At 36.9% G+C, this 15,382-nt stretch overlaps 1 protein-coding gene across 1 annotated transcript in view; it reads right to left on the bottom strand.

Annotated features, from left to right (window-relative positions):
• The window catches only part of LOC137298235 (uncharacterized), a 692,490-nt gene extending 677,478 nt beyond the window's left edge, over positions 1-15,012 (bottom strand). The window contains exons 1-2 of the mRNA XM_067830406.1: positions 14,884-15,012; positions 14,504-14,557 (exon numbers count right to left, since the gene is read on the bottom strand). Coding sequence (XP_067686507.1) covers positions 14,504-14,557; positions 14,884-14,998 — 169 coding nt within the window. The 5' untranslated portion in view covers positions 14,999-15,012. The remainder of the gene's footprint in view (positions 1-14,503; positions 14,558-14,883) is intronic.
• Between the last annotated feature and the right edge of the window lie 370 nt (positions 15,013-15,382).

Here is a 15,382-nt window from a genome sequence, read left to right as displayed (position 1 = left end):
TCTGGCGTAAACAGCAACTTTAAACAGTATGGAATATTTTGCAAAATCTAGTACAGAACAGTTGACTCAAGTATGCGGCTACATTTACACTAGCGATAGGTAGTATAGTTGAACACGGAAGTCAGTAGGAAACAGTAAATGAAAAACATGATAGTAGACTCTAATGGTAAATATAACACATAACTGTAGACTCTAAACGTAAATGAAACGCATGGCTGTGGTCTCTAACAGTGACTGAGATAGTTAAAGAAGGAATGGTTTCCATGTCTGGCGGAATTGAGTTGACAATTTCAGATTAATGTATATTAACATATATCGAGCATCTCCTACGAGTCCTACATATGAGATACTAAGTCCTACGTAGGAGATAAATCTCAAGGCACAGATACAGGCTATGGGCAGAGAGGTGACCAACATGGAGGAACAATCAAGACGCAACAATTTATTAATGCATGGTCTAGACAACAAAAGAGGTGAAACTTGGAAAGACACAAAAGTTGAAGTTCAAAATGAACTTTCATATGGACAGAAAAATACCGTTGGAACAGAAAGTGTCCACAGGCGTCACTCAAAGAGAAATTGAGAAAAGGTTCTCCTGGATAAGAAACAGTTTTAATGACGCTTCGTTGCTCATACTTAGTTGCGATTTTATTGCAATCATTAGTGATGACAATCCAGAATACCCTCCTCTACCTGACGGCACCTCCTCGTGCTGAGTGCTGGGTAATGCTAAGAGCTCGCCAACATCCCTGTAGTGAATGTCTTCGGGTAAATGTCTCGGGCAGAATCAGCTTTATTTTCACTCTGTTTGACTATGGCAGCTACCTGTGTTTCTTTCGCTGGAATATAGCATCCCCATAACCCTAGTGTTTGTAGTCGGCTTCCACTTCAGCACTGTCCTTGTTGACAGACAATGGTGGGTGGGGAGCGGGGATGTCAAACGATTTTCCGTATCATGGCAACCTTACTCACTACTGGTTCTAGATAAATAAAAGAAGACATTTAGATACAGATACCATTTCTTCTTCTGGAGATGAAAGTGCCTCTCAAAGTAATATCAACTCATGGTCACGGTTTGTGGTGGTTAATGGAGTTGATGGAGCACCTCTCACGATTAATCCTTTTGTATTTCTTCTTTCTTCAGTCCTGTGGCTGCCTCTCAACAATGAAATAATTAGTTGTACGTCCTACTTGTATCTGACGCACAGGTAATTCCCGAATTTTACCTGTTATGTCAACACAGTTTGAATTGACTTCTTATTGTCATCTGTCAGCCTAAGACGATGGCATGCAGACAGATATCAACATTTCATAATGTTGTTTTAATTACAGACAATAAACAGCTTTTTATGACATCATATTTGTCTCGGACAAGAAGAGACTTGAACCTGCGACATGCGAGTCACAACGTCGACGACGTTCCCGCTTGCACGACGAGGCTGTCCACGTGTAACGTGGACGATTTGTAAATCCCCGCCATGCTGTACTCAGCCTACGATCATCTGAACTGACGATCACTGTGAGTGAATGTGCATCCATGTTTTATGCACAATAAACTATTTTCAACTATATGTTGAACTGTGAAACTGTCATCTGTGATATTGACTGTAATTGACTTTTCACAAGTATTCGGCTACAAGAGAGCTTTATTGATTTATGAAGATTTCATTATCAACTTGTGCCCTAAAGTGTGCTGTGCAAACAAACATTATATCCCATGATCTGTCATTGCACGATGCTTCATAAATAAACTTGCTTGAGCTCTATCTTAAAACCGTTAGCTGTATTATATCGTTTTGAGCTAGAGTATTTACAACTGTGGTTCATACCTTTAGTTTATGCGCTGATCGCATGTAGCTTAAGCTGGTTTAATTCTATAATTTGTCTTAATCTCACCGGCTTTTATAGGTGTGTAATATTTAGCTTAGTCAAGTGTTATCATCACTCTTGGTTGTTCGCCATTTGCCATTGTTTACATCACGTGTGTATGCGTGTGCGAATACACCTGCCTCCTAAAGGTTGCGTTCGTGTTCTGTTAGAATAAACTTCGTTTTTAGTAAACATTAGAACTTAGTGTTACTTTAATAAAGAATTGGTAGATACATATACCAATTAACATTTGTCTCCCTTTCCTGTACAGCTGTCCACTTACTTTACCTTTCAAGCATTACCTCCTTTGGGTCCTTTCCAGCTGGGGTCTTCATTGTCAAGTTGGTTAATTAGTCAGGTTTGGTGAAGCAGGTATATTTTACTGGTGTTCCCATACACACTGTTGAGTTGCAGGTCCATATTATGGGGAACGGTGTTTGGCTGCGTTTATATTTTGCTTCTTGGTGTGTATATACTGCATTTACTTTATACCCTTATCTGGTGATTATCGACACCTGTATATAACACAGTTTTGTGTTAGGTAAGTCCAAATACAGTCTGTGATTGGTGTACTACACACTGTAGCATCATTGTCCATATTGCTATTATTTACAACCGGTTCATCATGGTTGACATAGGGATGTAATTCACTGACACACATTGTTATTGTTTATATTTATATCTATACAACCAGGGAGAATACCACACATCTACCATCCCTATACCAACTTTGTCTGTGTCCGTGGTAGTACAAATCAACATGGCTCAAGGTGGGGAAGATTGAGAAATCAAGTCTGAAGTTTTGTCTCATGAGGATGAAGCTAAAATGGTCGCTTACTTAAAGAACACTGGAACATCGGTCCAACCACAGTGGAAAACATGTTCCCAGCACGCAAGCCAGGTTATTCCCCTTGCGCTCCTGGACCGACAGCAATTGTAGATCCTTGCTTTTATCCACAGTCTTTCTCAGCTCCAACACTGCCTGCATATCCACAGCCACTTTGGATATCTACCTTCTCAGGTGAAAATCCGATGAATAAAGGAGATGTAACCTTTGAGATGTGGAAATCTGAGATCCGGTGTCTCATCAGAGATGACATTTATCCTATAGCCACTCTGACTCAAGCTGCCAGGAAGTCACTAACAGGAGAAGCAGCTCGTATTCTTCTTTCTTTGGGTGAAGACGCCACTGTGGCTGATATAATAAACTGACTTGAAGGTCCATATGTTACAGTTGTCACAGCTGAAAACCTTCCCAGGGAATTTCACCAAGCTGTGCAAGGGGATACTGAGTCTATAGCCACTTGGGCTATTCGTCTTGAGGATTTACTTCAACAAGCACTACACCTGGGAACATTCACAGATAGTGTCAGTAGTGTCATGTCAAGGAATCGTTTCTGGTCAGGACTGAGGAATACCCATTTGAAGGATGCTACAAGACATGCCTTTTATTCCAATATGGACTTCTCTACACTTATGAAATCTGTTCGAGCAGGAGCTTGCTGCCAATTCTCATTCAGTTGAACCAAAGACCAGCAACACAGCAAAGAACCATTCAACACCACTTCTAGCAAAGTATCGGAACAGCTTTCGGAAGTCATGATTGGACTGGAGAGGCTAGAGACACTTCAGAGGAAACCAACAACTGATAACAAAATACTTCAGCAGATCTTGGACAGATCGAACAGCGTTGGAATTGAAGAAGGATACCTCACCTCAAGAGTATCGTCAGGGGCCCTCTAGTTTGAGAGAGAGAAACAGAGGTAGAGGAAAAGGTAGAGGAAATGCTCATGGCCAATCGTTAAACAAGGCAAGGCAAGGCAAACATAACATTAACATTGATTGTACAGACTGGCCAGCACTGTTTGATGCCGAATCCATGATTACCACTATTACTGAAGGATATTACCAATCCAGTCTCAAACATCTTTAGCGGAAGTATCTCATCTCCTACTTTGAAGTGAAACTTGCAGGTGATTGTGTGCTCCCATATTTAGGGTACATCAAGGCTAGGATCTACATCCCCTTTGTGGTTAAGGAGTATCTGGTATGTATACTTGTCACCACAGACACAGAGTTCAACAAGAATGTACCAGTTGTCCTTGGAACCAACGTCATTGATTTAGTCGAGTCACAAATGAAACCAGTAGACATTGACATTTCAGCACCATGGGTAACAGCACTGTGGTCTCAAGCCACAGGTGGTACGGTGTACTTGGCCAAGTGAAGTCCACGAACAAGGCTCCTATCCGCATCTATCCCAACCAAATGATGACCATACTTGGACTCATTTGACATGCTCCAAGGAGATCCACAGCGTTCACAGAGCATTATGACTGGATACTGACTTAACTGGACTAGCTGTTTGCCCAAGACTTGTAGAAATTGGCAAGAAAGGTCGACTATTCCAAGTCCCCGTCTGGATCTGCAAACTGTCAGCCCGAGTCATAGGCATTCCTTCCAAAGCAAAACTTTGTCAACTACATCAAGCCTGTTGGCACTCACCAACAAGAGGTCACTCCAGTTCCATCTACTGACATTGACCTTTCAGATACCTGCCTGATGGAGGAGCAGAGGGACGCTATTTTAACTATGCTCAAGAAATGGAATTGTATCATGTCAAAGAGTTTCTTAGATCTAGGACAAAGCACTACTGTACAACATGGAATCAAGCTTATGTATGATACCCCTTTCAAGCAACCGCATCGACGTATACCTCCTGGAGTGTTTGAAGAAGTTAAAGAACATTTTCATGAAATGTTAGCCTATGGGGCCATCAGGGAATGTAACAGTCGTTTCTCATCAAGAAAGATCAGAATCTGAGGCTATGTCTACATTTTCACCGCCTCAATGAACGGACCATTAAAGATGCCTACGCTATTCCAAGGATAGAGGAAACTTTAGACAGTCTGTCTGGTTCTTCATTCTTGTCAAAGCTGGATTTATGTTCTGGATATTGACAAGTGGAAATGAAGGAAGAGGATAAGCAGAGAACCGCATTTTCCGTACCTCCACTTGGATTCTATGAATGTAATTTTTTTTTTTTTTTTTTTTTTTTTTATTATCCATTCAACTCAGTAGACAGATACACAAATAAATGATGCAACAGCACAAGTACATAATAAGACAAAAGTTCATATGGATAAAAGTTATACATACTGGATATATGGCAGCAGTGGTGACCATTTTCTGTCAAATGGTAACATTTTATTATTCTTAGTAGCAATAAACTTTTCAGTTTTGAAAATATCACCCAGTATTTTTAGAAATGCATCCAGTGATAACTTGGTGTTTTTAATACTTGATACATGAATGTATTTTTTACCAGCAAGAAGTATATGGTTCATTAAGTCAGTATTATTTCCACCAATTAAGACTGTATATTTTGTCAGGGTAAATGTTTCTGTTGTCTTATTGTCAATATATTCTTTCAGTTTCAACCAGAATGTTTTCACACATTCACATTCCCAATAAATATGTATCAAATTTTCAGACACTAAGTTACAAAAAGAGCAAAGTTCATCATCAACTAATTTCATTTTCAGTAATTCTTTTTTTGTGTATATAATATTATGAATAAATTTAAATTGAAAGTCAATCAATTTAGTATCTTTTGTGCATCTTCTATAATCTTTAAAAATATATTCCCATGGGATTACAGTGTCAAAGAGTTGTTGCCATTTTTCACATGTAGAAGGGAAAGTTTCAGTACTTATAAGCTTATCATAGAAATATCTTGACCTCTTTGGTGCTGAAAGTAAACATATCAGTGGTGTGCTGAGATAGTGATTATGAACAATCAATAGATTATTTCTAATAGTATCTTTCCATTTTCTTGGTATATTTGAAAGAACCTGGTAGTAATCAAGAACTGTGCCTTTGATTTTGTAAGTTTTCTTAAGTTCATTAAATGACAAAATACCTTGATCATTACACAAGTCTCTTATAGAGTGAATACCCTTAAAATACCAATGTCTTATAATAAAATTACTATTTTGGAATTGATGGTTGAACCAAAGGGGTTCAGATAAGATTTGATTAATATCTGTAAAATCAGTTTTATGTGTTCTATAAAATATTCCCCATGCTGCCAACACATCTTTCCAATAGGGATTAATTATTTTCACATAATTTTCAATGTTGGCTCCAAGCAGAAATATATCCTTGAATGGAAAGGTACTAGGGCTAGTGTTTTTATTTTGGAGATATTTATTTAATACTGACAGTTTTAATGAGTTAATGAATACCTCTACATTAACCATTCTTAGTCCCCCTTCTTCATATTTTCTAATAAGTGTTGTTCGCTTTATCTTATCGCGCTTATCATTCCAGATGAATTTATAAAATATATTGTTTAATTTATCAATGAATTCCTTTGGAGGATTTGGGAGTGAAGTGAATATATGCACTAATGATGAGAGTGCTAAAGTTTTAATAACCGTTATTTTCCCTATTAATGTCAAATTTCTTTTTCTCCAATTCCCAAGAGTTCTATTAATAATTTCTAGTCTTTTTCTTGTATTAATTACCCAAAGGTTATTCAACTTAGGATTAAGCTTTATTCCTAGTACATCAAAATAACCACTGTGCCAATCAAGCTTAAGATCCTGACATAACATCATGTTACTACCTGCCATTGAGCCTATCCATATTGCTTTAGTCTTCTCTACGTTTATTCTTAAACCAGACATTTTGTAGAAATTATTTAGGGTGTCAATTGCTATGCTTAAGCTTTCTTCACATCCATCAAGAAATAATTCAGTATCATCTGCATATTGTCCAATTTTATGTTCAGTATTATTCAACGTCATTCCTTTTATTGCACTGTTGTTACGGATCATTGTTCCTAAAATTTCTGCCACTAAAAGGAATATGTAGGGAGAGACCGGGTCGCCTTGTCTACAGCCCCTTTCATTGTGAAAAAACTGAGATAGATGACCATTTTGTATAACACAAGATGTAGGATCATTGATTAATATTTTGATCCATTTTTCCATATTAGGTCCAAAGCCAAATTTTCCTATTGTTAGAATTATAAATTCTTTAGAGACAGTGTCGAAAGCTTTTTCAAAGTCAATAAGTAACAACAGTCCCTTTTTACCCTGTAATTTTGCTTCAAACATAATATCATATACCAGTCTAATGTTCTCACTAATACATCTTCCAGGGATAAAACCTGTCTGAGTTTCATGAATTAGTGTATTCAAAGTTTTTTTAATTCTATTGGCTATACATGTACTGAGTATTTTATACACAGAATTTAGAAGGGAAATTGGGCGCCAGTTTTTTAACAACTGTCTATTTTTGTTAGCTTTTGGAATGCATGTGATGACGCCTCTTTTGATTGTTGGACTTAACATATTTTGCCTGAATGTTTCTGATATATATCTACAAACCCAAATATGGAGATCTTTCCAGAAAAATTTAAAGAATTCTATTGGGAAACCATCTCTTCCTGGGCTTTTGTTATTTTTCATTGATTTAACAGCTTGTGTTATCTCATCTATTGTAATGTCACCCTCAAGAGTTTCAGCTTCAACAGTTGTTAGTTTTGGTGTAATAATATCATTGAATATCTCAATATATTTACTTGCTATTGTACCACCTGATGCATATAGATTTTCATAAAATTTTCTCTGCTCATATAGAATAGCCTTACCATCTGATATTACTTCTCCTTTATCATTAATGACACTATTCATAAGCTTACTGGCATAATTTCTGTTTTCGAGATGACAGAAATATTTGGTTGTTTTTTCTCCTTCCTCGTACCACTGAATTCTATTTCTTATTTGTATACCTCTTATTTCAGCTTCTTTTAATTTTTCAAATTCTAGTTTACATTTGGATAGTTCAGCAAGTTTAGTTTCACACACTGTTTGGAAATTTTCTCTGATTTCTTCTTCCATTGCAGAGATTGTTTTTTCTAAATTTTTCATTTTTTCAGTCTTGATTTTTTTTAGGTAGGAAGAGAATGATATTGTTTTCCCCCTCACTTTCATCAAAAATGTTTCTAAAAACAATGTGTCACTTATTTTAAGTTGTAATTTTGAGTCCTCAGTATGACCTAGTTCATCCTCAGTGCAGTTACAGTATTCTAATTTTGTTTCAAGAAGCATGTCCTTGACCATATTTACATAGTCTTGATTATATAGTAATGATGTATTTAATTTCCAGTATCCACCACCCCGTTCCTTATGAAGTTCACTGGAAAAGGACATAGTAATTGCCGAATGATCAGATTTATATCCTGGAAGTATGGAACAGTCACTTGTCATGTTTGCTAAATCTTGTGAAACTAAAAAGAAATCAAGTCTGGACTGTTGTTTCGGGTTTTTTTTCCACCATGTGTACTTTTTAACATCGTAATTTCTCTCCCTCCAAATGTCTATCAAATCATACTTTTCTATATTATCTAACAATACCTTTCTTGCTTTTGGATTATTAATATGTTTATAATTTTCTAAGTCAATGGAAGGATTAAGAACTAAGTTCCAGTCTCCACATATCACAAGAGATTCATTTTCAAATTCTTCCATATTGTGAAATAAGGCATGATAAAATTCGGGTGCATCTTGATTAGGACCATATATATTAGTCAGTGTGATTCTTATTCCTTCTATAGTTACATCTGCTATTATATAGTTTCCATTGGTGTCAGTCTTGAATTTGTGGATATTTACTTCCAAATTATTGTTAAATAGGATAGCAACCCCTCTTGCATTTGATTTATATGGTGCTATAATGCTTTGAAGACCCCATTCATTTCTCATAGTAATATCATCCTCTTTGGCTATATGAATATCTTGTAGGCATATAACTGAAAACTTTCTTTTACGCCAAAGGTTCATTATTTCTTTTCGTTTTCTCTTTTCTGCCAGGCCTCTACAATTGGCTGAAGCTATTCTAATCTTATCACCCATATTGATTCATAATGCGCACACTGTTACTATATCTCAACTGTCTACTGAAATGGATGTTTTTATATTTTTTAGTGAAAACAAGATTATAAAAGACATTAGAAAACATAAAACACAAAGAAAAAGTGTCACCACAAGTCAAATCCATCCTGTACTATATAATAGACAATTAAAAAAAGGCCACTGTATCAATGTGTCTAGGTAACACCTACCATGTCTTCTGTTGAGAAACACATAGAGGAGAGAAATACACAAGAGGTGTCCAAAAACTAGGTCAGATAAGGGAGGCTACTACAATTCTGCTCAGTTGAATAACCATATCCGACGAATTTCACGTGAAAATATGTTTCAAAACACAAGAATTACAGCCAACAATAATATTATGTTCTTATGTACATAAAAACAATCATATATAAATATATATCACAAACTCACGTTTTTAGACCCAACTGCTGACGGGCAGTGGGGTGAACAAGTGTCAGTTTGATAGTCTCTCGACACAATCAGTGTAAGTCACGTGATCGGTGACCAAACCACACATCGGTTTATAAATACGGCATATGATTCACATCCTTAAAATGCTAATCCTGCATAAATATAACGTTCAGAAAAAAATTGATATTGATAATATCGATAGAGATATCTATATATAATAAACATCATGTTCCTTAAAACAGCGACGTCAAATGCATTTCACTGTCAGCGAGGTAGCGAATGTCAACAATAGTCACATGATCATGTCCCCACGTGGGTCTAAAAATAGACCTGTAAACAAACTGGTTACGGGAGCTGTAGGAACTCTGTGTGTATTGATTAATATCCATGGCAATATAATTCCGATTGCCAATCTTCAATTAAAAGTATTGTTATATCATCTTTGCATTGTTGTATTAGAGGAAGTTCAGTCTTGTGAGTGTATTAAAACGGTATAAACAGAGGCCAGAGGAGACACCATGCAACGTTTTCGCACACAGTTGACAGTAAGTATCCTACCACCCGACAAGTTCTTACAAAAATGCTTGATCCATGTTATCCTCAAGTTTGACTGTTTTCCATGGAAAATTCTATGAATGTAATTGGATGCCCTTTGGATTGACAAATGTTCCAGCCACCTTTCAACGCATAATGGAGAAATGTATGGGTGATCTCAACCTTAAGGAATGTCTAATATATTTGGATGATATTATTATCTTCTCCAAAACGTTTGAGTAACATCTACTATGTCTGGAAGAGGTATTTCAACGTTTGAAAGACAATAGATTGAAGTTGAAACCCTCCAAATGTGAATTCTTCAAGGATCGGAAAAAGTACTTGGGACATGTAGTATCAGTTAATGGAATCGAAACAGATCCTGACAATATTGCTGTACTCAAAAACTGGCCTATACCGAGGGTGTCAATGATGTCAGAAAAGAAAATTCCTTGGGTTTGCAGGCTATTACCGGCGCTTTGTAAAGAACTTTGCCATCATTTCTCGACACTTAAATGATCTGCTGAATGGACAGCCAAAGAAGAAAAGGAAGAATGCCAAGTCAGATTCCAACTGGAAGGGGAGAAAAATCACCAACACGCCTTTGAGACGCTAATTGAACATCTGACGTCTCCACCTGTCTTGGCATATGCAGATTATTCTCTTCCATTTGAGGTACATATCGGTGCTAGGACAGACGGACTTGGAGCTGTTCTGTTTCAGAAACAAGAAATCTGGATGAGAGTCATTGCCTTTGCTAGTTGAGGTCTGCGGAAAAGTGAAAGGAACTATCCGGCTCATAATCTGGAGTTTTCAGCCCTCAAGTGGGCCGTAACAGACAAGTTTCATGTGTACCTCTATGGGAACAAATTTGAAGTTAAGACCGACAACAATCCCCTAACATATGTCTTTCTGAATATCTCAAACACATCTGCCAGCAGCAACACATCCGTTTTCAAATTTAAATCATGGTAATCACCTAGATTCTTACAGCCTAGTTGTTCCCATACATTTTCCGCGTGTTTGTAATCGTCTTGTGAGACAGTCAGTCAGCTTGCTATAGAAGCGGTCAATGGGAGGTAACTCTGTCTCATTAAACTTAGACCAGTCGTCTATATATTCATACGGATAAATACCCTTATGTAGCAGCAAAGCTCTAGTTTTCTCTTCTGTGTATCAATTAGTTATAGTCAAGTCGTCTGGGTTATTAGCCTTTACCAAACTGTTTAGAGACGACAACAGAAACACTATCTATGAAACTCAACATGTTTAATGAAAAGGATATATATATCTCCACATTGTTTGGGATACAGGATATGTTGCCTTCTACTTTTGAAATAGCTTGCATAATCAAGTGTGAATCATACCCGCATGGATTGTGAAACACCACTGGGATATGAATAAGCTTAGGGTTGATACGTAACTTCAGATTACATTCATTGTGAGCCGCACCTCTGTATTTACCAGTAACGTGACAGTGGTCTCTAAACAAATCACCATTCAGAGGTTGACAGCATACATAACAAAATTTCTCAGACGCGTCTGAACTTCTATAAATGACTGGAGGGTTAGTTTGGCTGTCACAACCGACGACCACATACCAAAACCCACACGCTTCATGCTGTTCAACTTTTTGCATGAAACTTTTATTAGGGGACTGGGCCACCATATTGATTGGTTTAATGATAGCTTTGAAGTCGGTGTAGATAATGTATGGTACTGACATTTGATTGTTGTGGTTGATAAATTTCAATATATTGTCGGCATATCTACCCGTACAGCTGTCTCCCCTACACCTAGGCAATCATCCCTGTGTGAATTGAGCAGATCAGTTCTAGAAAACCTGTGAAGACACCTTTCACAAAAGTGTTTCTTTTCCCTGTGTTTCAATTGATTGTACAACAGTTGGCTGAAATTCTTAATCCATGTGTAGAGATATTTTTCACCTTGTTGTCTCATAAATAAATTGATTGTTTTACGACTATCCTTATACTATTACTGTGCACTATTACGTTTTTACCTTTGTGCCCGAATACGTATATAGCTAAGTCTGGATTCTGTTTTTCTACTTTTAACCACTGAGATATAGGGGTGGGTTCATCCATACCTTCCCAATTTATCCCATCATCTGGATAACTGGAAAGTCTGTCAGAATTTTATCCAGCTGGAAATTTAGCAGATCTTATCGCTACCCTCCCACAATGATCACCACGATTTTTAACGTTAACCATAGCTTGTTTGTTCTTAAATACTTAGGCAGGGGTAGGTATGATCCACCTCTCAACAGTTTATAGTTTGCTATATGAAGGAAGATCACATTAATCATGTCAACAACTCAACCAGTCCCCCTATTAGTGTAATGTCTAGTGTTTCTCGAATTTTTTCAACTGATTTGTCTATAGAAGAGTTCATGGTATCTAGTTGTGTTGTAACTTCCTGATTACCTCTGAAGTAAACAATGTTCTGGTCAGTTGCTTCATTCGCCTTTTGTTTCTCTAGTGTCATCTTTAATGTGAGTTGAAATTTAATACCTCTTAAATCTTTCAGTTCTTCATTTACTTTATCAAATACCAATTATTTTAGATCTTCAACATCTATGTTTCTTTGAACTTCCATCTTCCAACCTCTCAAATATTTTCCTATAGCATGCGCAGTAGGCATGAATTGTAATTCTATAGGTTGTTGTTCTTTTAGTAATTCAGTGAGCTCGGACTTTCTCCTGCGTGAATACCCCCTCATTCCGCGGTCACGTGCTTGCTTTTTCAAATCTTTCACAGTAGGAGGTCTTTGATATCTTATCCCTAATATAGTTAGAAACTCTGACTTCCTCATACGAGAATACCCCCGCATACCACGTTCACGTGAACACTTTTTCAATTCACGTACATTAGCCATGATACAGGGTTCATACTACACGTGGATCATTTCTCTAATTGCTTGTAACTTTATCAATCGACCAGCTCTCAACCAGCATGCACTGTGTGACTCACCTCTCAGCCGGTACGCATTTAAACATTGGTTTAGTCTAGGAAACAGGATAGCCCCCAGTGGACGCGACCCACACAGTGGGCTTGTGTGAACACAGGCGGGTTGTGTCTGTTTTTTCAGAGTTTGTGAATAAAGGGTTCTAGATCATGTTATTGACATTATATAACTTATATATTTGATATGATCTCATTCCACCATTACTTATACTACTAGAACACTTGAAGCCGGAGTCACACAGAGTTCAGTTTTGGGTCCCTTTCTTTTCATTGTGTATGTGCACGAAATAGCCAATGTATTAAATTGCTCAACAAGACTGTGTGCTGATGACATATCACTCAGTGCACCTTCCAATAACACACAATCATTACAAAAACTAGAAGTTGCATAGACGACGGAAAAACAAGTTCTATGGATAGTCAACTTATAATGACAAATAAATTTGTTCTTAGTGATAATTTGCTTCATGAATGTGTTAGTACCTACTTTGAAACGTCGCATCCATTGCAATAAAGAAGTTGACTATCCATAGAACTTGGTTTTCTTTCATTTTGGAGTAACATTGTCTTAAAATGGAGGTTGGTCCCATCACATAAATGGTGTTTTAAAGAAAAAACCCAAAATGATAAATCACATGGTAAAGTTAAAGTGTTTGTTAAAAAGAAGAAGGCACAATAAGATCTACACTGTTTTCAATAGTCCTCATTTTGAATATGTGTGTGAGTTATGAGATGGATGTACAGCTGAACAAACTAACTCTCCATATAACAGTTACAGTTAGCTGCAGCTCGTAAAGTGACAGGGCTTCCAAAATATACTTCTCGTGATCATTTGTATTTTGAAACTGGTTGGGAAACTCTTTGTAAACGTAGGAGACTTAGAAAACTTTGCTTATTTTATAAGATTCTTCACAATACTGCACCATCCTATCTTCAGGAATTATTACCTACATATGTAGTTCAAAAATATTCTTATAACCCTCGCAAGTCTTCAAACCTCTCCCTTCCCTTTACGGGATTGAAACTTCCCTTATCATTTTTCCCATCTGCAATACGAATATGGAACAATGTTGCCATACAAATAGGAAACACAGATTCTTTAACAGGTTTTAAATTAAAAATTCAAAGTAAAGTAAATGCAGTCCCGCTTATATTTTCTTCTGGTACAAGGAAACTGAACATTATTCACACAAAACTAAGGTTCAGTACAAGTTCACTTAATTATGATGTATTCAGAACTCACTTAAGATCAGATGCTTCTTGTACTTGTGCTTGGTCATGTGACAAATCACGGCAATGCCTTTTAGAATGTTCTTTATATACAGCGCAGCGTAAAGATTTGTTTGTAAATGTAAATACTGTCGTTAAACATCGCACACCCATTAATCTAGATTTTATGCTATTTGGTCATGCTACTCTATCACTACATGAAAATTAATTATTGTTTGAACATGTATATAGATATATTAACCTGTCTGAAAGATTTTTGTAGTTTTATTCTTGTATATAATATTTCCACAATTCCCTGTTGTCAGTGTTTATATATTGTAAATATGACACATATAACTTATGGGAGAGGGCGTTCCTAAGTTGAACAACTTGTGCCCTTTTCGTTTTCGAATAAAATATGTTTAAAACAGGACACAGAAATGAAGGGTCTGCACAGCTATACAAACACCTTTCTAGCTATGATGGGAATGTTTAGCTATCTTTTTCTTAAATCATTTGAGAATAAATTCATCATGAATTCATGCTACTCACCACATAAAATAATCACAAGGAGACATTGTACTCGCATCCTATCTATGCTGGTCTCTGAAACATAATGGAAGTTTGTAAAGGTAACAGGTCATGTAGGGAAAAACTGCCATACATGTTAGCGACCATATACCTCATCGAATTTACTTGTGGTCGGTTTGAATGTTTCCAGTTCGGAAGTGTACTTCCATTACAAGAATTATTATGAGCACGTTTCTGAAAACATCATGCAAGGTCTTGCATGAGTAGTGACTTCATAATAATGTGTGCCTACATCACATAGACATAGGCTACATGACAATAAACACTTGCGCCCATCCAACTTACTGAGTGTAATGCCAGACAATATCCCCACCAGATCATTGCTAGCGAGAAACACTTACCTTTCTCGGGTGTTGGTGTTCGAGTGGTGTTCGAAGGTTCATGGATGGAGATAATATCATAGGTCAGCCAGTATCTACTTTCGTTTCCTAGAACTACATGGAGGACAAACAACATCTGGCTGTAATTACACTGATAAACCTCTGAGTTAATTTCAGCCCTGGCGATAACACCAAGCATCATATGTCACGTGTTATGAGAAACCTATGATATATTTGCAGCGCTGACAGAGTTTTATTATACTGGGGATGGGATCAGTCAAAAGAAGTGAATATGTCATGTTTACAACCCTGCTGTTAATCAGCGTGTTGCATGTAATCGGGTACCGATAGCACACATGAGCGTGGTGGAGTGGTAGTGTATCAGTAAAGTTTATTTTCCTGAAATTTAATGGTGTCATTCATAACCAGTACATACGTATAAAGCAATACAGTGAAATTCACAAACACTTATGCAAGACAGCAACAAGGTTATATTCAATGATCATTACTGGTAAGATGT

This window comes from Haliotis asinina, chromosome 10 (assembly GCF_037392515.1).
Source record: "Haliotis asinina isolate JCU_RB_2024 chromosome 10, JCU_Hal_asi_v2, whole genome shotgun sequence".
In the NCBI taxonomy this organism is placed as follows: Eukaryota; Metazoa; Mollusca; class Gastropoda; order Lepetellida; family Haliotidae; genus Haliotis; species Haliotis asinina.
Note: the sequence above shows the minus strand (reverse complement) of the source record. Positions and strands in the feature narration are given on the sequence as shown.